Source organism: Mesitornis unicolor, unplaced genomic scaffold (assembly GCF_000695765.1).
Source record: "Mesitornis unicolor isolate BGI_N332 unplaced genomic scaffold, ASM69576v1 scaffold21323, whole genome shotgun sequence".
NCBI classification, from domain to species: Eukaryota; Metazoa; Chordata; class Aves; order Mesitornithiformes; family Mesitornithidae; genus Mesitornis; species Mesitornis unicolor.
In genome coordinates, this window is record NW_010175676.1 from 75538 (window position 1) to 100657 (window position 25120).

At 41.3% G+C, this 25120-nt stretch overlaps 1 protein-coding gene across 1 annotated transcript in view; it reads right to left on the minus strand.

Annotated features, from left to right (window-relative positions):
* Positions 1-19385, minus strand: part of LOC104538329 (glycogen synthase kinase-3 beta) — a gene marked incomplete at its 5' end in the record, with an annotated part of 90491 nt that extends 71106 nt beyond the window's left edge. Inside the window, one exon of the mRNA XM_010181490.1 lies at positions 19192-19385. Within this exon, the coding sequence (XP_010179792.1) occupies positions 19192-19385 (194 nt within the window). The remainder of the gene's footprint in view (positions 1-19191) is intronic.
* Between the last annotated feature and the right edge of the window lie 5735 nt (positions 19386-25120).

The window sequence follows — 25120 nt, forward strand, 5'->3', positions numbered from 1 at the left end:
TGAACAGCTCAGTTCTACAGCATCTACTGTGCTCTGCCACCAGCAACTCCAGATGCAGTAGGAATTACAGTGTACCCAAGACACAAGTTATAAAAACAGAACTAGGTCTGAAACTCAGAGAGATTGTTCAAGTCCATTATAGCAGTGAAAGAAAGTGCAGGAAGGAGAACAATGGAAAGAAAAGGTATTTGCTAAAAGGCAGCCCTATGCTTTCAGAGATAAGAGCCATTCTTTTTCAGAGGTGGCACAGAAGATCTCTGTTGAAAAACTCACAGTAAAAATAATTTTCTTTTCATAGAAACAGCAGACAGATTTTTTTCCTCATGTTTTGGTTTTTAACTCTTCAAGTAGGAAAAAGAAAGTAAGTGTAAGTGTGCCTATAACATCAGTCCTCAGGGAGTCTGCAACATCCATAGACACACCTGCAATCACAACCAGAACAGGTTGCAATTAATCTATTAATCAAATAAGTTCCAATCTCCCACAGGCATAAGACATTTGTCAGGTTGCTAATCACTATGTTATTAAACATTAATGAAATGCTTTATTACTCTTGGCCTTCTCTTCTTACATATGATGCAGCAGATGTTTCATGCAGACAGATTTCAAAGGACTTGCAAATCAAAAATAATTTCTGCTCACCATCCAAAAAATGTATTTATTTATTTAGGGAACAGGTAAGTGCTGCCTCCAGTGTTTATTTTTCCTTTTTCTCAGGAATATTGCTATGTGACACAAAGACGTCTGATGCTAGAAGTCACATGGGGCTTTAACTTCAATCCAAATGAAAATTTCTGGCTTCCTAAGACCTTAGAGGAAGCATCCAAATTAGAAGGACTCAAGAAAGGGAAACGACAGGTGAAGACTGAGCAGGGAGCAAAGGGGGAGTGGAACTGGCAAGTGGAATTACCTGTCTGCAGATGATTACTTGCCAAGCAGAATTAAGTCTTGCAGAAGTACGAGTCTTCATAATGAGCTCCCAGATGACCAAGCTTTTAAAAGGTTAAGCATTCCCCGCTGAATTGAGAGAGAGACTGGGCAGCTCCTCTGGGGGAGAGGAAATCACCTCACGTCCAGCAGTGAAGTTAAAATAGGGACTTACACACCTTACCGTCTGCGCATATACAGTAAGTCCTTCTCCTCAAATTCTTGGCACGTTCCCCACCCACTGGTTTGTCATGAGCAAATATCAGCATTTATTAGTTACCATTGTAATTTTAAAACCACCACATGCGAATATCAGAGGTCTGAGATATGCCCAAGAAAATAAATACCCGACCAAATTTCAGATGATAGCAAAACATATATCAGAACTTTCAACACCTGTTCTTCATAGTTTTCTATATAAAAACAATTCAAGCTTCCCTGGATACATATCTTTGTATCAAAAGGCAGTAGCACAGTCTTCTGTTAGCTGCAAAATAATTTCACCAGCTGACCTTTGCTAGATACAAGAAATCAATCTTACACTTGAAAGGGAAAGGCAACTATGTCAAAGTACAAATCCACTATAAGCTACTAGAAGAGTTAGTGCTTGAGTTTGATAAAACAGGTTATCAGACTTCTTGCTTCAGGTTTTGTCCTTAGTCAGCACTAGCGCTTTTCAAACACTGTCCCATTTTTCAAGAAATCATTTCCTTAGGGTAAAGGGTGTCACAGCACTGAAATGAAAAGATTAGGAAATCTTCACATTCACTTCTAGCCTAAATTGCCCCCAAAGAAAGAGTACAGTAAGCTTTAGTAACTATTTGCATAGCAAAGCACGCTTTTTTATGACAGATTTTGAAACAGGAGACACAGCACTATGATTAGATTCACCACTTAGTCACGCTAAAAAGTCACAGGGATCCCCAAAAGAAAGGAGCAGAGAGAAGTTATTTCATACGTCAGGCAAACACCATGAATTTAAAGTGACACACATCAACCATGTTTCAAAAGGCCACATCAGGGCAGGGGCAACCTAACCCCAGTGAAGCTCAGCCCTTCTTCCCCCACTATCTCCAAAGATCTAGGAATGTTATCGACTCAGGCGCTCCCTTTTCTGACTGGGATAAGACAGCTCTGAATTTAAGTCTACCCCAGGGGAAGTGTCACAACCAATGCCTTAGGAATATGTTGCAGTGAGAGTCAGCCTCCAGGCCCTGATTCATGAGCAGCAGCAGCTACAACTCCTAGGGCAGAGGTAGCCCAGCCCACCTTCTCCTCCCAGGTGCAGCTACCTCTGCAGCTGGCACATCTGGGTGGCTCATCAGACACCATCTGATTCACCAGCTTGCCACCCAAAGCAGAGAGCTTACCAGGAATGGAGTTCAACACGTACACTAGGTTGCAAATGGTGTTGGTTCAAGAGCCGATCTGCAGCTGCTCTGAAGTTTTTGCTGCAGGGGAGGCGAGTGCAATAGTCATCCCATCTGTCACCACCTGTAAGTCCCCTTTCTTCAGCTCTTTCAAGCATCCAACTCACTGGCCTCACTGCCAGCTATATGGGCACAACTACAGAATTGACGGTAAACCAGCAAGTTTTCGGAAAAGGAAGAACAAAAAGCTGAAATTATAGCTGAGAACTTGGGCAGCAGTGACACTGCCAGTGTGTAAGGGAAGGGGCAGTTTCAGGAGCATCCTGGCTTCCACCTTGCTTCCAGAATAAAATGAGAATTTGCACAGAACCCTGTAGCAAGTAAACAGAAGGAAAACTGGTGAAACTAAAGGACTAAGGGAACAAGGATGACTTGGCCATGCCAATCACCTTGGCACCACACCATCCAATAGATCAACAGCAGCCATCACCAAATGCTTCCAAGCAAGGCTCAAAAAAACCCCACAAACCGTAGTTCCTGGGACCCTAAAACCTGAAGAGATGGAAAACCTACAGCCCCAGAGAAGATTCTCGTAAGGTAACTTCATTAAAATATCCACTCTCACTAGTAGCACAATCTGCAAAAGTTTTCACTGACCTTGCCATATACTACTACAAGATCTTATTTTCCATTGCTTAAGGAGGTCTCCCACTGCATCACGCAGAACAGACATGCTGTGGGAATGAACTTGACTTGAGTAGTCAAAAGAGATTTGGTTTTAGGACTCTTGTCTCATCAGTTATAAAAGTAAAAAAGAAAAAAAGAGCTCTGTAGTGGATAAGGTGAGGAACTGCAGAAACAGCAAAAACTGTCTTCTCAGTCTTAGCACTTTATAATGCTTTATTGTGAAAAATGGACTTGGATATAGCACTAGCACATAGAATAGTCCATTTTAACGCGTTTATCCAGGAAGCCACCACATCTGTGTTACTCTGCCTAGCTCAGCATTCTGAAGTATCAAGCAATCAAATACATGAGAGAGATAAATAGGTCCACTGATGTTCACACCTGTTAGAAAGCCAAAATTTGCCTCTTCTGTCCTGTATCCACTACATAAACAGATGGAAAAAAAAATCCCAACGTCTGCACTTTAGAAGTCATATCAGGAGATATAATGTGAGATAACCAAGACGGCCAGGGCACCTGTCCTGGCCCAAAGTGTCTTGCAAACACCACTGGCATTGAGATGAGACAGGCTAGTCCCAGCAAGCCAAGAGTCCCCTGCCTGGTAGCCTACTTCTCGCCCTGCTTGTACTCCTCGAGCGTGAAATTTTATTTGAACAAAATTCAAACTATGCACAATCAGGTAGAAAGCACACAGTTTTGACTAGATGGAAGAAGCTGTTAAGTATTTCTGATCCATGTTCAAAAAGTTATATTCAGAGGCACAAGGAACACAGAAATTGGTGGCATCCAGCTGCCAGACAAGCGAGGTCCAACACCCCCAGATTAACTTTCTGGGGGACCCTGATTAAGCCCATGAAAAAGTTATCAAGTGTCTCCTGAACACTTGGTAGCTTCCAGTGAAACCAAAAGCCCTTCAAGGACTAATACACCACCCTCAAGATGACGGTACAGCACGAGGGAGGAAGTGATTCACCCCACAGAGAAGCCCTCGCTGTTGTAGCAATGGTGAGGTATTCCATTGACAACATTTACTCACAAAGAGGAGGACTTGAAAAACTGAACACAAAGTTTTTAAACCACCAACCTATTGCTACCTAAAGCAACCGAGATAGTAACAGTTTCCAGACCCAAATGCAATAGTGTATCTCTAGGATAAAATTTTTTTCCTCAAGACTTTAATTCCTGCCCTGTCACTGAATAGTATGAAAACCAGCAATACCCATCTCTTCCCATCATTTGCTTGGTTTTTGAGAAACATACATTAGAACCACCAAGGCATTAATATTTAGATTAGTAACAGCAAAATTTAGTTCATGCCCTTGAAGCAAGCAAGGCCTACCTCTCACCATTATCAAACATAGCGCCCTTCACTGGACTAGACGTTAGGGCCCACCTTGTTCTGCAGCACCTCTTAAAACAAGGGATTAGGCATCATTTAATACTTCCATGAGAAATCACAGCAAAGGCACTGAATTCAATTTGAATCAGCACCTCTCACGAGTTACCTGTCTATGCAAGTCTTCACTAGATACAGAAAAAAACCCAACCCACTGTGCAGCTTTCCTAAGCAGTACAACACCAAAGAGGATGTGCACAAGTTTCAACACGTTCTTAACAACCAACTGCCTCCAAAAGCAGCCTAAAACACGTATCCAGATGAAGTGATGGATCCTGCACAAGACCATCTCTCATTACACTCTTCTCCTCAGCTCAGGAGTATTACAGCTTTACTCCACAGCCAGAGATAACCAAGCAGGGCTTCTGCACAGGAAGGCAAACCCAGTGGGGTCTAAGCATGCGTGAGTCAAGATGGATTTTTTAGGCTGCTTCTGAGAACATGAAATTTCTCCTTCGTTGGAGGGAAAAGGGGAAAAAAAAGAAAAAGGAAAAGGCAAGCTTAAAGACAAGCGAAATACAAGTGCTCTAGTACCCGCTTCTGCACAGAATGCTTTCTATTGACAGTTTTATGCATTTGAAAAACTAAATGTGCTCCATAATGTTTTATGTGTATTCCTCCTAAACATTTTAAAATACATTCCTGAACTTTTTCTCCTCACACTGAAAAAAATTACAGAAACAACCCCTGAAAAATAACTACAAGCCAATAGAAATATAACTGGTGTTAATAATCCTTTAAGGTTTTGGTTTACTGTATTTTATGGACTATTTATAACTGTGTATTCTAGAAGCACAGAAGCAATACATGAAAGCTGTTACCCAAGTATGCAATAATTTAATCCAGTTTCAAGCAACTGAAAGTATTTTGTACTTGATAGTACCTTAAGTCATGGCAACTGCAGTTGCTAAAAGATGGTGCTCAAGAAAGAGCAGACTCTAAGAGTCCCTGGTTATCAGAAGTGAAGAGACCAAGGATCAAATGCCAGCAGCTTCATTTCTTCAACAATCCAGAGCAAAGTCTCTGCAGATCAACAGCCCCAGGAGCAAGGTGTGCAATGTCGCTCTTTGTCACCAGAGCAGATACAATTTTTAGCAGAAAATTCTCAGGATGGTCCCTACTGATCACAGCATTAAGCAGCAACATACTCACTGAAAATGCAAAGTAGTACTATCAGCTGCCTCATATTTCCACAGCTTTGTGCCTTCCCAGCTGAATTCATTTCCTCACCCCATCCCTAGGCAGTGAACAATGCTTTTCCACACTTTGTGAAAATCAAGCTCTCTAAAGCAAAAGGTACTGAGAGCCTTTTGCATTCAAAATCCCAACAGCATGAAATAATGAAGAGTTACGTCCCACTGAGGCCATGGTACTGCCTGCTTATGTAGGCAAGACAGTATCACTCCCTGCATGTTCTAGTGTTTTATGCCACGTGGTTAGATTAAGACAGAGCCATCCTGCCTTGAGTTATATTTACATCCAGGAAAATTTAATTAAAATACATTTTAAAGGTGAATCAGTTAAATCTTCCAACAGAGTTTAGTTCGACAGCTGAATTCAGAAGGGTCTGAGCTGAACTTAACTTCTTTTGAGAGCACATAATCTACTCATGAAGTCACCCACAGACTCATTACCCACAAGCAGATCCATGCAGCCAAGCCAGTAGGACCGGATGCCACAGCTCAGTGCTCCACCAGGAAGGGACTTTCTCCTACCACCTGCACGCAGCACCACACATTTGAGCTGGGTACAGGCTGTTCCCACCAGCGAGGTGGCCCCTTTCCACCAGATACTCATCAGGTCAGCTCCAAACAAGAGGCCTCGTGCTGTTTATCCTGCCTGCTAATTGATGGCCTTGGTGCTGCCACAGCAATTGCTCAATGAGTGCACCGGCTCTGTTATCCCTCCAACACTCCTGGCAACCCTCAACTTGCCCTAGTTTTCTGATGTCTAATACTACTTTCTTGTCCTACTAGATCTGTTAGCCCCACATGAAAGCAGATAACCTTTATGCCTGTTATGCACAGTTACAGAAGCAGAGTCTCTACCTAACAGGAGATCTATTATATTATCTGTGAACCATGTCCTTTTTTGCCTGCACCCAAGTTATGTTGACTTTTCAGAAAGAAAAATAGAAGTATGGATTGTACCAGGTTCTTGACTATTTGTTCTGGCTCTTCAAACGCTGACTCCAATCACCTACTGCAGTTTCTAGCACACTGGGGAAAGAGCATTTCTACTTCATATGCTCTCAAGCTGCTGCTTTTTGCAGGTATCTAAATGACAAGCAAACAGTGTTAATAACCTCAGTATAATCAAGGAAGCCCCAGGTCTCACAGACAGGCAATTCAAGTGGCACCAACAGAAGAATCTAACCTAGAAAGAATATAGGACTTTTATTTTTAACTGCAGGATTTCCGATTTCATTGCCTCAACTAAAATTCACCAACTCTGACCACCTTCTAATGCTGTAACTCAGAAATGCTCGTTATTGATGAAGTATGCCCAGCAGAACACCACAAAAAAAAGCAGCAGGTATTCACCCTTATTTTTAGGAACACTTCAGAAATCTGTGCTCACCTCAGATCTCCTGCTCTGTTCTTTCTGTGCTCTCATCCTGTTGCTGTCAGACTTCATCTGAAACGTGCTTTCACAGTTGCTCAATGTCAGAAAGAAAAACAAGTGCATCTGTGTAACACACTGAATTGAATCTTCCTACCATTCCCTAGCCAGTGCCCTACTTTTTGGACCAACAAACTCCAAAATGCACATTTCCACACTTGCATACTAATTTCTAATTCCCATATTAGTCAGCGACACAACTTTTTAAACTTTCCTCTATTATTTACCAGTAAAACCAAACTTTTCCACTAAGGCACTGTACTGGGTTCACACAGGCACTGTGTACATCCAATGTGAACTGCTACTTAAAAAAAATAAAATTAAATTAAATTAAAAAAAGTTTCTCTGTGGACTTGCAGCAAGAGCGATGTGATTGCGAGTCAAATACAAGTCTGCATGCCCCACACCATGGGGTGATTATAAAATGAAATCAATCAACATGCCTGCACTGTTACACGCATCTGGTATAAATGAGATACCAAGTTTTTTTGGACTTGAAAACAGGCACAAACTTTATGACTCATATGTCTGGTGACATTAAACCAAGATGAATGTACAAGGGCCTACAAACTCAGACTGATAAGCAGATCCTCAGACATCTTTGAATGAAGAAACAAACGAAACTTTAAAAGACATTAGGTCAGACACTGTCCTCAGAGTATCCTCACTTGATAAAATTCAGGGGGGGAAACAAGGAGGGAAATACCCTTTTGATTAAAAAAATATTCAAATTAGATCCAGCTTTTCTTTTACATATGCATTGTTATGTTTCAATGATTCAGACTGGATGTTTGTATTTTGACTCATTAGCTCAGGACTAAGCAGTCTAATCACCATGGCTGAGCTTTCAAAGGAACATCACAAATTAAGAGATGAAATGAGCACCTTTGCTGGGCCTGTAGCAATTAAACCTGGCTTCAAATATTAGAAGAACTACAGAATATAGATGTATATAGTCTGTGTATTTGCATCATGACACATATAGGAGCCCTGATTACTCACCCCAGTTCACTATACCAAGCACTAAATAAACAAAAACCCACCCTGAAGAAAGCAGACTGCATTCTATTTAGTTACAAGTCTGTAACATATATTTAAAAATATGACAAACATTACACATTTCACCCTAAAGCAGTGTGGGTCCCTTCCTTGCTCCTGCCCAAGAAACAGTACAAATGCAGGACAACCTCTTTATTGACATTGCTCCTTGTTGTTTAAAGCATGTATCAACACAGTACCCAAAGCATCAAGCACTATAATCAGAATTTTACTTAACAGAGTAAGTTTCTCATTACCTTCCAAGAAATATTTCTTATTTTGGGTTCTTACACAATACAACTCTTACAAAGCCACTCAAAGAAAAAGAAATTCAATTTTCCTTCCTGCAGTAGTTCATACAGAAGTCTAGGCCATCCAACAAAACCTCACTGTCTCCATCATCCTTTAAATTTATTCTTGGGGCACCATATGCCAAAATTCACTCTATAACGCAGACAGAAAACATGCAGGAAGAACCAAAATGGGATATAAAGCCAAAACAAGCTTTTCTCAAAAACGTGCAACGTAAAGAAGTAGAAAACAAATTCCTCCTACTGTGTAGGCTAAAAATAATAGTGTTGGTCACTCACACCTCACCTTCTCAGTTGTCCCAGGGACCAGGAAGTACCCAAGTTACAGGAAAAACCTGCAGCATAGCTAAATCCAGAATATGCCCAGTCTGAAGTGCCTCTGTGTCTGCACTATAGATACTTGACAAAACATTTACAGTAGCTTCCTTTTATTATTTCCCTAAGTCTTGGTACTGCTTTCCAGAGCAGCAATAAGCAGTGCATATTGCCTTTAGCAGCAAATAAAACAATCGGCAATTACAGGGCTCTCGAAGCTTTGGAAACTTCCCAGGAGGAACACGCCAGTCAGTTCTAAAATGTCAGGACTACTCAAGAAAACCAAGAGGCAATCAAAAACTATTCCCATTTCCCTGTTTCCTTAAACCTGCCTCATTTTGTTTGCTGAATCTGTGTTACCCCTCTTCAAGGAGGAACCAAGAATTTAAAAAAGCAGTTTATTTACAAGGTTTTAAACAAAGCTGAACGGGATGAACTGCAAGACAGTGGTGGAGGGAACAGCACATGAACGAAAGATCTGTCCCCACTCTTCACTTCAGGAAGCCTCTGTAGAGCAGCAGGTGGATCATTTCTGTCCTTCCTGGCTCGCATTTCATCAGTTATCCTTTCTTTCCCCTCAAGTGTAATGTTGCCACAGCAGAATATTTGAGTAGTAACAAATACCCACTTCAAAAAGGACACACAGTTTGCCACTGCCTGATTTAGCAGCCTGATTTTACAGATAAAAATCTGTGTTTACTGGTAAAAACTGAAGCCAAATTATTTGATGACATATTCCAATCCTGCCCTAAGAAGGGCACATTGCACCAAAGATAATTTAACCAAGTAAGACTGAAGTAAGCAAGTGAGAGCCACACGTAGGTAATGTTGCTAGATGTAAGAAGTGTTTATGCTAAATCTTCTGTAGCCAGGCAATCTCATGCTGTGGGACTTCTAAAAGAGAATACACAATGGTGCAACAAAAAGCATTAAAGGAACTGCATGCACCAAACATCCAAGTAGTCTCAAAAGCACCATTTTTAATCTCCACAAGCATCAGCTAATCTTGTATTTATACCCTACACAACACATTTCTCCCAAACTGGGAGAGAGGTGTAGAAGGTTCCCACTGGGACAACACGTCTACCCAATATGCACTTTAATACCCAAGCTCTATACAGCAGAAGCATTACCTAGCTCTCGAGAGCATGAGACGTGACTACTCTCTGCCTGTTCACCTTAGCTAGAACTGCAAGATAAAAAAAATTAGTCTTAGAATTTCTGTACGACCTCACGCAGCTGCATGCCACTCCAGCCCTGAGCTCCAGAAGGACTTCAGGAATTTTACTCTGACTTTTCTCCTTTTAAATGGCCAAGTCCAGGCTGCATTCAGAAAACAAAGGGCAGCCCCCAATCCTCCACTTCCAACCAGCTGCACCGTTAGAAAGGCTACGCCACTGCCATGCTAAGGGTGTACCAATGGCACCCATTAAATACATTTATTTTCAAATGAGAATGAGAAAACCAAATTCTGCACCAGCAGCCCATAATCACCCAATCTCAGAGGCATATCTGATGTGAGGATGTATTCTCAGGCAAGCAAAGATATATAATCTTTAAGGTAATGCTCTTGAAAGGCTACCACAGATCTTTCCACAAAGCACCACATCCACACTTTTCACAACTGCTTTTGAACACCAGCATGGCATCCCAAAAATGAAGAATGTTAAAGTCAGCTTTCACCTCAGTTACACAGACCTACAAATACGTGCCATAAACAAGGCTCCCTCTAAGCAGAACGTGTGACCCTAAAGTAAAACCCTGATTCACAAATGTGAACAATAAAGAGGTTATCTACCCACTGCATGCAGAATTACTGTTTTTCTATGCCAGTCCTTCTCAGGCACCTAAGGCAGCAAAGTCGAAAAGTCAAAGAAAGCGTCTTTTAAAAATGGAACTCAGTGGAACCAGGATAAAGAATTCTGCAGCAGCTTCAGCTACACTCACACAGCTACACTGTGCTGTCACTACGTGGCAGAGTCACAGCTATTTCTGTGCTTTAAACTACACATTTCCATACCTTAATGGGCTTTAAATTCTTTTATACTGTAATCTTCACTCTGAATGGCATTATTTCAGAATAGCATCCTTACAATGCTATTCTTTTTTTACCTTTGTCTCAAAGCAGTCTCCAGCTTAATTTAGGAACATACATATATATATATATTCCATATATATATAAATATGTTCCATATGTATATATATGGAATATATATTTCATGGAATGTGTATAAAAGTTATGTATTTCATAAACATCATACATAGGAACTTCCTTTAGTAGATGTGAGACAACTGGAAATAAATCAAAGCATTATTAGAGCAGCTCTATGAATTATCTGGACCAGAGGGACAAAAGACTTTTTCTACATTTAATATATCTTGCGGTTCTTTTCATTGGCCAGTACATTCACATAGGATAGACAGGTTTCATTTTAGTCTCAAGTTATGCACTAGAAGGGGACAAGAAAAGCGAAAGGTGACCACAAACAGCTATTCTGTTTTAAAAGCCTGTCTTTGGTCCTAGTCTAGGGAGTACCACAGAAAAACTCATGGAAAGAGAAACACTCAAAATCCAAAATAAATGTACCTCTTGAACTGCAGCATATATCTACACAAACACCTCATGCTAGCATCCACAGGGTAGGGGGAAAAAAGCCCTTAAAGGCTCTTTTCATAGAATCATAGCATACCAGATTGGAAGGGACCACAAGGCTCATCTAGTCCAACCTCTCAAGGTAAAAGTAGAGTTTAAATGAGATGAGTCAGCACCCTGTCAAGCTGACTCTTAAAACTGACCAAAGTAGGGGAATTTACCACTACTCCTGGGAGATTGTTCCAATGTCTGATGGATCTCATGGTAAAAAAAAGTCTTCTGGAGTTCAATCGAAGAACACATTCTTAGGCCAGATATTTCCCTACTAATATGTGAGTTTACACATGGCAACATGTGAAAACTTTTCTACACGCACACGCAGCCATATCTGCAGATGAAGCGCTAGTCCTCCTCTTCCCCAGGCCAACTGCAGCTGGATGACATTGCTGTATTCCCTGGGCAGCAGCGTTCAGTGCAACTTCCTAGCTAAAAAAGAAAACCGAAACCAATGCCCATAATACCAACCCCCGATTTATCTCCACATGCCAAACTGAAGAGCTATTTTGCATTAACACCTATTATGCATCCAATTCATTTGTCAGATTAGAAAACATCAGTAGAAACAGTCATAACACAATTACAAATAATGCTATTATCTAGACTTCAACATGACACAAAGTGAAGATGATGCTTCTTAGCCCTCTTAGACCTCTTCTAGGCCACGAAATTACACCCAGGGAGGTTTCAGCTGATACAACTAACAGTACACAGCTTACTTCAAAGACTGCCAAAAGCAAGGATACCAATAGATATTGGGTTAGCCAGCAAAACTCCATGATTGCAAAAGATTGGAAAACGGAATGAAATACAAGTTTGTGAGTGAGAAATCAGGTATCTACCCAGCCTTTTCGGTGTGCTGTGAACAGACAGGCACTGAAACTGCAATTACAGCTAAATAACAGAATTGGCTCCGATAAGCCAGCTTTTGGGAGACAGACAGATCAAGTACTGCTATAAGAAATGCTATTACCTTGCTAAACATCTCTGATAATCTGGCTAAGATAAGCTGCACCAGAGCTACAAGTATGGCCTCTGTACAAGAGTTAAAGCGCAGGCTTGAAGAAACTCTCTGGAACTGAACACAGCCCTCCAGCTCTTTGGAAGACGGAAAAAATACCCTGAACACATGCCCAGGCATCTCCCATTCTGCAAATCCTATCTGATAGCTCCAGTTTTTACGAGGGACTGCATCCCCTCAGATGGGGACAGGTAGGACTACAGGGATAGTTTTGAAAAGGCTTTGAGTCAGGCTCAATTATCTTCCTTCTGCTACTTTTACAGAAGTTTGTAATATTTGCTAGTGTCACTGGAAATTATTTTCAGCCTTCCTTTTCCACTTGCGATATAAACACAGTCCACCACATTAAAGTAGTCAGAAGACAGATCTGTTGTTCTGGATGCACTTTCTAGCTATTTAACAAGAAAATTAAGGCATCCTTTTAAGAGTGCCACCTCCATAATGGTCTTATGAACAGTGATTCACTATTCCTCAGATCTTCAAAGTAGCTAAGATGTGTAAATCCTCAAAGACTTAAAATAAAGGTGCTTAAATGTTATTACTTATCATCGCCATGCCTTTCCTTTGTGACTTTTTAACCCGTGGATGCTTCCAACTGAACTGCGATAGGGTAAATTTTAAAAAAAGACATTCTTTTGAGAGAAGGCCTTACAGATCAATGTTTGAATATTCAACGATCCTTAGATGGAGATATGACGGAGCTCAGCCAGTTTGTACACAGATATTAAATTAACAAAGACAGTCAACAGTCCTTAGTTCAGTGGAAACCTGTGCAGATGACAAGAGGTCACAGGGAAAGATGATCATGAATACACCAGAGTAGGTCCAACCTCTACATTGTATTCTAGACTTAAAACACTGACTTAAGATGAAGACAGTGTTCACTGTAAATCTCTGTGATAACTTCCAATTCCTTCTCTAAGAAAGGGGCAAAGTACTCCACTCAGATAATGTGTGCTTGAAAGGGTCTACAGCTCAGGCACAGGAAGTCAGAGTTTTATGTGGTGTCTCAATTTTCAGCAGTAACGATGGCTTCTCTTCAACAATACGTTTAACATTCTCATGGCAAAGCTACAATACATATGAGTAGAAGCCTGGAAACTGGATTTGCTAAAACATCACCAGGCAAGATGCCTTTTACATCCTGTCTGAACTTGGTGAAGGGAAGCCAAATCCGCTCTGAAGAGACAGCGGTACCTTTTCCCTTAAGCTTTCCAACTGGCTTCCCCAGGTGGAGGTGAGATGTCAAACTCCTATTTGCTTGTCCGTCCATAGACATGACTACCTACAGCCCAAGCTTATAGACTGCAAAGAAGACTTATTTCTATCAGGTTACTAGGTACATCCCTCCTCAAAACAGATCAGCTATACTAACACTGACCTGAAGCCCCCTGAAAATGCAGCATTTTTTCAACGCAGTGCTACTATTCTGGAGTAACTGAAATGGCCAAGGATAACTGAGAGCCAAGAAATAAGTCAAGGAAGGTCAGCCAAGAGTGGAATTTACTAAACCCAACGGGAAGTCAGACCCTCACAGTGGTCTGTTAACCACAAAGGTTCTGAGAGCAACAGATATTTGTCATTAGCCAACAGGTTTGCACTTTCTGTGTGTGCATGTTTACAGAGTGACACCTTGAACCACAAGCAGAGATGAACCTACTGAAAAAAAACTGGGTCAACTTTAGATTGTCCAATGCTTTCAGCAGAAAAGTCTCTTGAAAAGTTAACAGAACTTAAGAACCTACACACCTAGTCCATTTTCAGTGGGAATTCTTCCTTGTGGTTTTGTTTTCCACGTGAGCAGCTACGATCAAAGTTGCTGTAATTAACACAAACAGTGGATACGGGCTACTTTGAAAAAGGATCTTTTTATGCCCAGCAGCTTGATACATTTGAGGCAGGAACTGTAGGAAAGCTGTTGCTCTTTCAGAAGCACTTCAAGCAGCTCACAAAAGTACACACACGCAGCAGAGAAAAAGAGAAACCAGAACCTCAACATAGACTTATTTTTCCATCCTGCTGCTTTATTGGGTTTTTACGCTAAGAGTTTACATACTTAAAAAAAATAAATCATGCAAAGGATCACAACATATATTCCTCCCATAGGTAAAAAATAGGAAAGAGCACTGTCTGCTACTCAGTGGCCTCAGCTTTATCAACGCAGGGCTTCATGTTTATGGACCACCTGGGTCCTAGTTTGACATCCTCTCACACTCCACAAGATCTGCCTGTTTACATAATTCAGGCAACTTTGCCACAGGCACACACAGTTGGATCACTAAACCTAGGCAGCCCCTGAATGATCTGACAGACTGGATGGCATGAACAGTTCTCGTTACAGAATTTGCCTCTCTTGCTGCACACTTCAAGTCTGTATGAGCCACCAACATGAAACATGATGCTCAATCTAGACTGTCTGAAAATATGCAGGATTATTAAGAACTTTCTTCATCATTTAGATGGTGACAGCCTAGCACTAAAGCAGAAACTGCAATTAAGTACTGCAATTCAGATATGAAGAATTTAAGTATTTATTGTCAGTCAGCTGAGAAATATTTCTAGCCATTCACGCACTCATTTCAGCAGGATTTCTTAAGAATGGGCTTGGAATGACAAAAATCACAAAAACTAGACTAAGAATTTCCTATTTGTGCTAACATACCTGCTTGCTTCTTATTGCTTTTTGCAGAATTAGACAGCAACATGAGTCTTAATCCGAAGAATATTCCAATGAACACGCCAATAAAAGCAGCGTAAGAAAATTTATGCTACCACTATTTGCTTTCCAAGCATCACAATTAGGCTGTGTCATTAAAGGGCCTGCACAGACACATGGATGAAAATAATTGAAAATATGATTAAAAAATGTAACTGCACCTATCTTCACATGAGGACCTATTCTTTTGCATCTGTGGGACAGAAACAGAAACACAATATAGATCAATGAAAGCTGGGACAGTCTTTAGGAAATTTTGCCATTTGAATTAATTTGGGCCCCAAAAGCTTGTGAACAGCAGTCTTACACCACTTTTTGAAGAGAAACATTTCTCTGCTACCCTTCTTTAACATATATCTGAAAAAAAACCCAAAGAAAATATAACCCTCCATTCTGACAAGAGACAAATTCAATGTTCCCACAGATGAACAATAAACAGCATGTTGTGTGTGAACTACTCACCTGAGCATCATGTAATTGCCCAAAATTACATTACTTAAATTCCTTATGCTTAATATGGAGATCTAGCTTAATGAAGGCAGAAGAACTACAAAACATTAGGTATAAATCTCCACATTTCGTTGTATTTATTCCCCTCAGTCATTGGTCTCTGTCCCTAGTGTACTGACACTACTGCTCTAGGTTACACTGAGCTGCAGACGTACCCATTTTAAAACGCCGTGCACTTCAGAGACCCTGTTTAAAACACAGACATGCAGGAACTGCACTGCCAACCTGAAGAACACTAAACTGCAACAAGGGAGCAGAAAAATGTAGCACTGCAAACTATCTCTACTATCACAGAGACTGTAATATTCATCTTCTCAGCAAAGATTTTACACTCACTTCATGTTGGCATTGACCAATGCTGCTTCCACTTCAGTGGAGGCTCCTGAGAAACTTGTTATAGTAATGGGAAAGGAAAAAAGAAAAAACAACCCCCTCTGGTAATTCCAGCTTTCAAGCTAGCTTTAAACAAGTATCTCAGCTTCCTGATAGAGATCTAAAAATTGGAACTGTGGTGCATTTTCCAGATCTTACACAATAAACTCCCTCCACATCCACAAAATGCAGGAGGAGCCCAGAAGTTACGCTCTCTTGGGGCATCCTAAAACTTCTGAATCATGCCCTTTAAGTTTCAAGACTTCCTGCTGGCTTTTCTAGAAGCATTTTTTTTAAGAGCTAAATCACAACAAAGGAATTATAGTGCGTGTACCAAGATTAATCAGTCAGGATATAGAGATAAGCAGGCACCAGCTTGAAGCTTCCAGCTTAAATAAGTTGTTGACGACCCACACTTCAGGAGGCAGCTTCCATGCATTACTTTCCTCTTGCTTCTCCACCACTGGGACCAGTGCAGACAGGTATTTATAAAGTTTTCTAAGGGCAAGTATTTCTATTTCTCTTCCCACAGAAGCTGATAAAGTTGATTTAAAATCAAACAAGCTACTGCCACCCTTGGCTGCCTACAGTAGGGTTTTCCTCATCACTGCCAAAGCAGGGGTGCACATTAACGAGAGGGAGGAAGTGGCAGATTTCTCAAGGAACTCTACTCACCAGGGCTTGGATCTGGACTCCAGCAGCCGTGCAAGGGTGACAGCAGCCCAGCAGAGCCAGACACCACAACTCAGCTCTCTGAAGAGAGGAGCTGGTCTGCTCCTACACTGCCATCAAATTGTACGGGCAACCAGCACTCCAAGTTCCCTGATCAACTGCTAAAGTATCTGGTGCGGCACTATAACCTAGATCAGACCTTCCCAAAGAGTAGCATACCATACCCTGAAGTAATTGTATGCTATTCTTGATATAAGATACATCTCTCTAGCTTCCAAATCCATCCAGGCAGAGGCTTTCATCCAGCCAGCAGGCATTTACACCTCCTGCCAACAGAACATACACTTCCAGATCAGAATGTGAAAAGAAAAGGAGGACTAAACTGATGAATGACGGGAAAAACTACGGAGCTGAGATCAAAGGTAGATGATGTTGTGCAGTTGAGATAAAAGTTTAGGATAAGAACATGAAAAAAATGCATAACTTGGGTATTACTGCAGATGTGACCTATGCAAATTATGAAGTTAAAGAAAGTATTTTTAAATTAATGCTATCTATCTGTAAATCTACACATGCACTTACCATTAATTCCACCTAGTTTGGGGGTCTTAAAACCTCCAGGTACTGGATGTTCTCGGCTTATGTCATTGCATGTAGGCAATTAGTTCAGAGTCCAAACTGAAAACACCCTACTTAACTTTTTCGGGTTTTGGTTTAGCTTTTTTCCTTAAACAAGAAGAGGACTAATACTCAAAACGTATCACGTTTTTTCAGATCACTTAAAGAAATACTCCAAAATAAAAAGATATATAGTCAGCTAACAAAATGCCACTGAATCAACTACTGAGACAAAAACAAAGACTTATTTTATTCTAGTTGCACAATACAGATTTATTAAAAAAAAACCCCAAGACATCACAAACTATTACTATTTGATGAGCAGGAACTAAAATGCTCCGCCAAGTTTTCACTTTGACACCCTACACAATCTCAAAGAAATCAGAGATTTTGGTCCAAAGCACTACCTGACATCCACCAAGCACGACATGCTAAGGGCAATGCCCTGGCCTTCTCCCTACAACTATGCAATGTGAAGAGATCAGAAAGCTGCTCTAAGCATGCTTAGGTTTAAAGCTTCCATTATTCCTCTACCTCTTCCATTCTAAAATAAATCCCCCCTTACATCATATTGCATGCTTCCCCAGTACTAATTGCCTTCAACACATAATGCAGTCCAGAAATAACTCAGATGGAAGAACAATGTAAGAACTTTATACGCCTTTCTCAGTAAGAAGTTAAACAATACCACATGATTACATTAATTTAAACACATCTTCCTTTCTCCATTCTTCATCTAATGCATCTGTGATGCCTGTAGTGATGACAGCATCAATTTCAAGACTCCAGGAACATTCCAGTTCCTTCAAAACATTTCAAATGAATGATTTTGCTACCAAAACAGGACACAAATTACAAACATTACCAGCAAAGCTAGCTGTGCATGAAATCTTGCTGAAAAAATGAGAAAGCTGAGGAGACAATAAAACCCTCATCCAATACCCTTTAGAAGTATTTCTGAAACTAACAGTAAGTACCAAATTGTACAAAATAAATTTTAAAATTGCTGATTTTCCTTAAATATGCTTCAACTCTCTATGTTTAAGATCAGAAATATTTTTATACAGAGGTCGTGCCAACGAGATTATCTATGGCACTTTCTCTATTGTCCTTATGCTTCTAATCTCATGAAAGCTGTGGCCTTCGGATGCTAAAACCCACACCACTGATTGTCGGTGCTAAAATCTGTACCTCTGCTATCATTCACTGCTTGCAGAAGTTTAACTTCTGGCCACTTGACTGTAAGGGAAAGCAGTCGAGCATACCAAGCACCAAGCAGAGGACTCACAGCAGTGAAAAGGTTGCTGATAGTCCTTAACTTTCATTTGGTTTAAATATCACCAGGTACAGATAGAGCTTTTTGGAAGGCTGTGTGTTTAGAATAAAGAATCACATGTCTATTAAACCACTAGAATACATCACGTTTAGAAATCAGATAGTGAAGGGAAGTAACTCGCCTTCAACCCAAAGTGCCCTGGGCTCAGTATTTGTTACCTTCTTGCCTGGCCTGAGGACTTTCTGATTTACTCAAATCCAGCCTTCCACTTGGTAGGTGCAGCGACCAAGAACAAAGCCCAAAGGCTTCTGTTCCTTCCAGCAGCTTAATTACTAATCACTGCAGAAGAGTCTATGCTAAGAAAAAAAATAGAGGACAAGCTTTTCCCTTGTTTCCACAGCTCATTGTTTGAAAAATCTAGTCTGCAACCTGGAAACAGTACCACAACATCAAATCAGGATTTTTAGCTTCCTGTTTTGCTCTAATCGAAATAATCATAACAACCGTGACTCACCAATTTTCAAGTTAAACTATATCCCTTTATCATAAACCATCTGTTTAATCTTTAGTCCTGGAAATTTTTATGTGCTCCAATAAAAATAAATTAAAATAATCAAAAACACTGCTATCAAACACATGGAAAATGAGATAACGTTCAGGAAAATAGTCTGAATTTATGCACAGGCTCACCTTAAATCTTTTATCCTGCAGGACTTTCTTAATGGCCACAAGCTCTCCTGAATCACAGAGTTTGGCTTGATACACAACACCAAAAGATCCATTTCCAATCACCTTGGTGTCTGTGTAGCTAACTTCCTGTGGTCGGTCTGGACCTTGTCCAGGAGTTGCCACTACTGTAGTCACTTTGCTGCCATCTTTGTCTCCTGGAAAACAAGAGATACACAAATAATCAAAATACATACATAAACAAGATGACCAACAGGACTGAAACAGAAGAGGGTAAGGCAAAGACTTAAATCGGCATGCGTATTTCAATATTACAGAGAAAAAGAAAACCCCCTGACAAAATGCAAAGAAAACACCGAGCGTATATTTTACTGAAATATACAAAGTGGAGACAGTTTTTCATCTTGATTATTTCTAACAAAAATATTCCCTTTCCAGGAGCAAATAGTTCAGAAATAAAATATGAAGCATGACGAAGACAAGTACTTATTTCTACATCTTCTTAATTAACAGTGTTGTTAGTGTTACCAAAATGAAGCATTTCCCACTATTTTCCTGTGATGGAAGAAACCAAACTGTCAGTATAGCCTGTCCCTTATAGGCATGTCTCTGGCAACAAAAACCGAGGCTGCATTGTACAGCGCAGCCCTGCTCCTCCCTTCTTCCATGCTCTGACTTCCTTGCAAAGAAGGGAGGCCCACACTGGGGCAGGGGAGGAAGAGGGAGAAGGACGAGGACAGCACGCACTTAGCTCGCGTCTCAACATGAACCACGGCACAGACAGAGACGTGCACTCGGGATGCAAGATGGCAGTGGATCCTGCACAGCTCAACGTGTTTCGGTGCAGGTGAAGCAGCTGTGGGTTTCAGCAGCCCACAGCCAACCACACCTGTGGTTTCCCAGCCGCTTTCCCATCGAAAGACAAAGCCACTATTCACCTCCTCTTAGCACCACTGTTATCACCCACGGTGCTTCTCCTTGTTCAAAGTCTGATTTTGTTTGTAATAGGACCAAAGTTTCAGGCATTTTGCAAGCACACACTGGGCATTTATTGCCCTTCAGTTACAACGGCTCAGGTTACAGAACCAAAGAAAGCTGCAACAAAAACCAGAATCTGCTGCTCCACTGCAGTCACTCTGCAACCCGACAGAAACTGCACCCAGGAGATGCTCGTCACATCTGCTTATTAAGAAACCTCCCTTCCACAGCCTCTCCTGGGAGTCTCCTCCAGTCCTTCACTCCTCATGCATTTAGAAAGATTTTTCTAACAGGTAGCTCCAATCACCTTGAGCGCAATTTAGGCAAATTGCTCCTTCTGCTCCCAGAGGGCACATATAATGGCACAGCACCCCCACACCCCACTTCAAATATGTGAGGGGCTGTTACAAAAAAGAGCTACCAGGATGGAGAAGTTGCTTCTCGTTTGGGGACCTCTCCCCTCACTGCTAAAAACCTCTCGGGTACGGTACCCCAAACTAGGCCCTGCAGAGGAAGCCCACCTCAGCTCTACCCAGCTTACACCACCCTTGTTTGTACAGCCCAGCTTGTGCAACGCTGCGGCTCAGCTGACTCATGGCCCGGTCGTGGATCAAACTCTTCTCTGCAGAGCTGCTGCCTCTCCAATCCTTGCCCACTTTCCACTTGCACACCTGATGACTCTTATCAAAGCCTAATATTCTGCTTTTGTCCTAACTGAACCACATCCAAGGTTACTTAGCACTCTTTTGCCAGCTGGTCACATCCTCCAAGCACAGTGCCATCACAAGGAGACCCATTTCACGATGCTGGGTGAAGTTTAACTGACAAATCTGCAAAAACCAGTGAATTCTGTGAGACTGTTTAAAGACTCTGCAAACACCCATTAAATGTCTCATCCTAATTTTATCTCGAAGCTCTCATTATGCTCAAACAAAATAACGAAAACACTTTGTATGCCTTTCAGGGGATTTCCAGCAGCCCTAGGCTTCTCATCAGAAAATCAGCTTGAAAGCTTCAGAGTCAAGATACACAGATCTACTACTACAGAAGTACCTTCAAGATTCAGAAGCAAATTAGGTTGGCTTGGCACAATTTGCTCCTGAAAAATCCACATTAACTGTTATTCATCTCTTCTGTTACCTTAAAGGTTCTTACGAATTGTTTGCTTCGAAGCATCCAATTGCTCCACAAAGCAAACGAACCAATTAAAAATAAATAAAGCGCATTAGTGCTAAGGGTGTCAATGACTTGCCAAGCAACACACAGCAGGTATAGCCCTTCCCCAAAACATTCATGAGAAGGCACAATGCAGGTTTACACAGCTGAAAACCAGAGAAACAACAACAGCAACAACAACGGAAAAATGGAAAAAGACGAACGACCGCTCAGAAGGAGAGAGAGGAGAGTAAATGGAAACAAACTAAAGCTGCACAGAAAATTCACGCTGCTCTGATAAGTGTAAGAAATAAATGGAAGCAAGCCAGGAAAAGAAAGAAACCCCTTTTTTGGTAAACAAGTTGAAAGTGTAACTCTGATAGCAGCCCTGCATTTTAGCTGTCTGACTACTCTACGAATCGCATTCTCCCTCAGCATGTATTTTTTATTTATCCCTCAGCATGTTTATTTATATTTAGGTGACATCTGCTTTACTGCAACAGTCCTCATCATTTAAAAGGTAACTTCCTAATTCCCCACTTTTCAGAGGATTTTTTTTATGGGGGGTTGGAGAAGGAAGCTTTGGTCACAAGACCAGAGCACTAAGATTACTGTTCCTGAGGTTTGTTCCCCGCTTTCCCAAAAATCAAGACTACTGAAATCTCAGCAGTAAAAGAGAAACATCCCTAGCAATGCTGGTTGTGACCTGAAGACCTCGGTGTCAAGCGATCTGCTCTCAGAACGCTCTTCAGAGCTGCAGTTCACTGAGGGGTCTCCTCGACTGCAAAAGCAAACCCCAAATTTCAGGCCCCATCAGCTGGTTCTTCCCAACATGGTGCTGCAGCAACCCGGCCAACTTCTCCAAAGCTCAACTGAGAAGCTTTACGCACTTTCCTTTAAGCCCACAGAAAAACAGTTCCTACCTAAACTTGTTAAAACCTCCAGGACTTAAAAGTGTAAGCACTGACACTTTAATTAGCTACACCAAGAATTCCTTGATTTCTCCACCAGAATGTTACAGAGCATTAAGCCTTCTAGATGTTTCCGCCAGTTTCCTTCTTTCAATAGACAACGGCTCTTGCAAACCCACCCAACAAAAGACATCTCAAGGACTCCAACATTTCAAAAAATAACCCCATTTGAGCCTCAGTTTATTCCATTACAGAACAGTTGAACCTGAGGGACTACAGGGGTAAAATTTACCTTGTGCCTTTGACAGCTTTGATCTCAAAGAGTAAAACATCTCAGGACTTTTCAAAGTATACAAATAATATGTATTTGTATCACAGCAGCATCCAGGGGCCCCAAGCCTGTTTTGCCGCTCGCTGCACTACACAGACGCATGTACTGTTCAGAAGACCTTACACAGCTCAGAATAGGTATCTGAGTTTTTATCGTCTGGACAGCAAGAGCTGACTTGCCAGCCAAAGAGCACAGAAAGGAGTTCACTAAACAGCTCTGGGAAATACTGGCTTTAGCCTCAGCATGATGGAAGACAGCAGAGAGGAAACACCCTTTTCCAGCAATCTTCAGTACCTCCAAGTTGAGACTCCTAGCAGCAAACACCAAGAAGCATTACACCGCAGCACGTCTTCACCAGAAGCCAAGACAATTTTCATCTCATCCCCTTCATCTCTTATTTGGTTTCAGCCTGTCAGACTTAGTGGCCCCAGTGGATAAGCAGGCGTTGTCAACACACAATACACTCGACGCCTTCAGTTGTACAACTGAACTAAAATATTAAATTGAAAAACTAAGGAAGGAGCAAACACCAAAATACTGACCAGCTCCTACAGCAGGGCTCACATCTGACAAGTCACTAGTATTTGTCCAGAAGAAGCTGCTTTCTGGTGCTGATGGCAATATGGCCTAGCTTTCCTCTAACAAAAGAGCAGATCCATGTGACTGTAGCCACTATATCTAGGCAAACTACTAACATCCACAATATCAGCTTGTGGAAAGAAAAGAACATACTCCACTTACAAGACTACAGCTTATGAGAGCATCAGTGCAAGCACTGACTCTATTTTCCAGTATCTTGGAACGGCTTTAGAATGGCTCATGTCATCATTTTACCTAATGGCAATGGCCACCTACCCTTTCAAGCTGAGTATTAATTCCATTTTGCACATGCAAAAAATAAAAAAGTTGGATATATTCAATTCTGTCTTTGGTTTGTACAATTCACCAATTACACCAAGATGAATTGAGGCATGCATCTCAAAAAACGGTGGCAGATGTTTACCCAGGTGAGACAAGGGATTCTGCTACTGGACAAGCATTTTGTCACCTAAATACCACAGCAGCTACAGATTTCTACCAGAAATCTCAGCTCAGAGCTGGCCATCCTACAAGTGTACTGCATGTATGCTTTTTGCCAGTGCCTAAACATAGTTGTCAGTCAATAAAATGTATTTCAGCCCTCAGAGACCATGAAAGACGTCCTTCGCTATTGATCAGAAATTCCCCCACGCCTTCTATTGAGTGGGCCTGGAGAAAAGCCAAAATTCTGTCTGCTCTACATCCCTTCAGCTGTTTAGCTTCTGACTGGGCAGTACAAATGCACATTAACGCACACATAGTCAGAGATCTAGCATTCTTTTTTCTCCCAACTACATATACACCCTTTTCCTCCTCTTTTATATGTTTTGAAGTTGAGGGGAAGAAACAATGACTTAGTAGGATGTTTACAGCTGCTTTCTTCCTACTTCAAATGAAACTTCAACCCTTTGTGCTGTCTACAAACTCCTTCCTTCTTTTTTCTTTTGACTTTACCTCTCTTTTCGTGCTTCTTACCTCCAGTTGCTACATTCCTCACCGCCAAGTGCACAGGTCCTTCCATTAGATGCTACTTCAGGTGGTTTTAAGTCCTACTGGAAAACCTCACAGCCCCACAACACACTCTCCAATGTCTGACGTCACAGTACCACAGAACCATGGAATGCTTTGGGGTCTGTCTCCACTTAATTCAGACACCTTCAGTGATCTGTTCCCCTTCTCAGCGCCACCTCCCTATTAAGAGATGGCTCAATATTAAGTCAATATTGACTACTTCTCCCCTTCCCCAGTCTCAGGCTTCCTCACACTCTTTCATCTTAATTTGCTTGATGTTCAATACCGTCAACAAGTCACTTCCGTGGAAACCCTACACCGCTGGATCCAGCCCCTGCCAACTCGAATAGGTGACAACCAGCAGCTGCCACAACTATCTATAGCGAAACGAGGGACCAGGAGGAGATGAAAGTCTACCAGAACCGCATTGGCGTTTTTCAGTCATTGATAACTGAGAAGGTCAAAAGGTCTGAATACTTTATGAAACAAATGTCTTAATAGAAAGCACAAGAAAAGCTATCTGTTAGGATATGATGCCAACCATCAGATTAGGCTATGAAATAAAACACCTGGCTCCTTAGATATCTCTCCGTGGCATGCGAAGGAAAAAGGAGGTCATCAGCTGCTCTGAGAGTCTTCAGTGTGAGCAACATATGCTCGAGGCAATGCACTGTCAGCAGTAGAAATCACCCTGCTAGACAACGTTTTTCCAATTCCTTTCTCTACCAGATTTTTTTAAGAGGTTAATTTCACAAAAAGCTAATAATTACAAGCCAGTACAGGGGAGAAAGTATAAAAAAGGTATTTATGAACTGTTTCTTTTTTACTAGGCAGCTTCATCAGTGAACTGCATGAACATTACCTAGTGGGAGACACTAGAAGATCGAAATGAACATTCAAGGACCAAATCAGAAACACTCAGGGAACTGAAAAAAGAAGTATAACAAAATACAATGTGGTTTTGTTT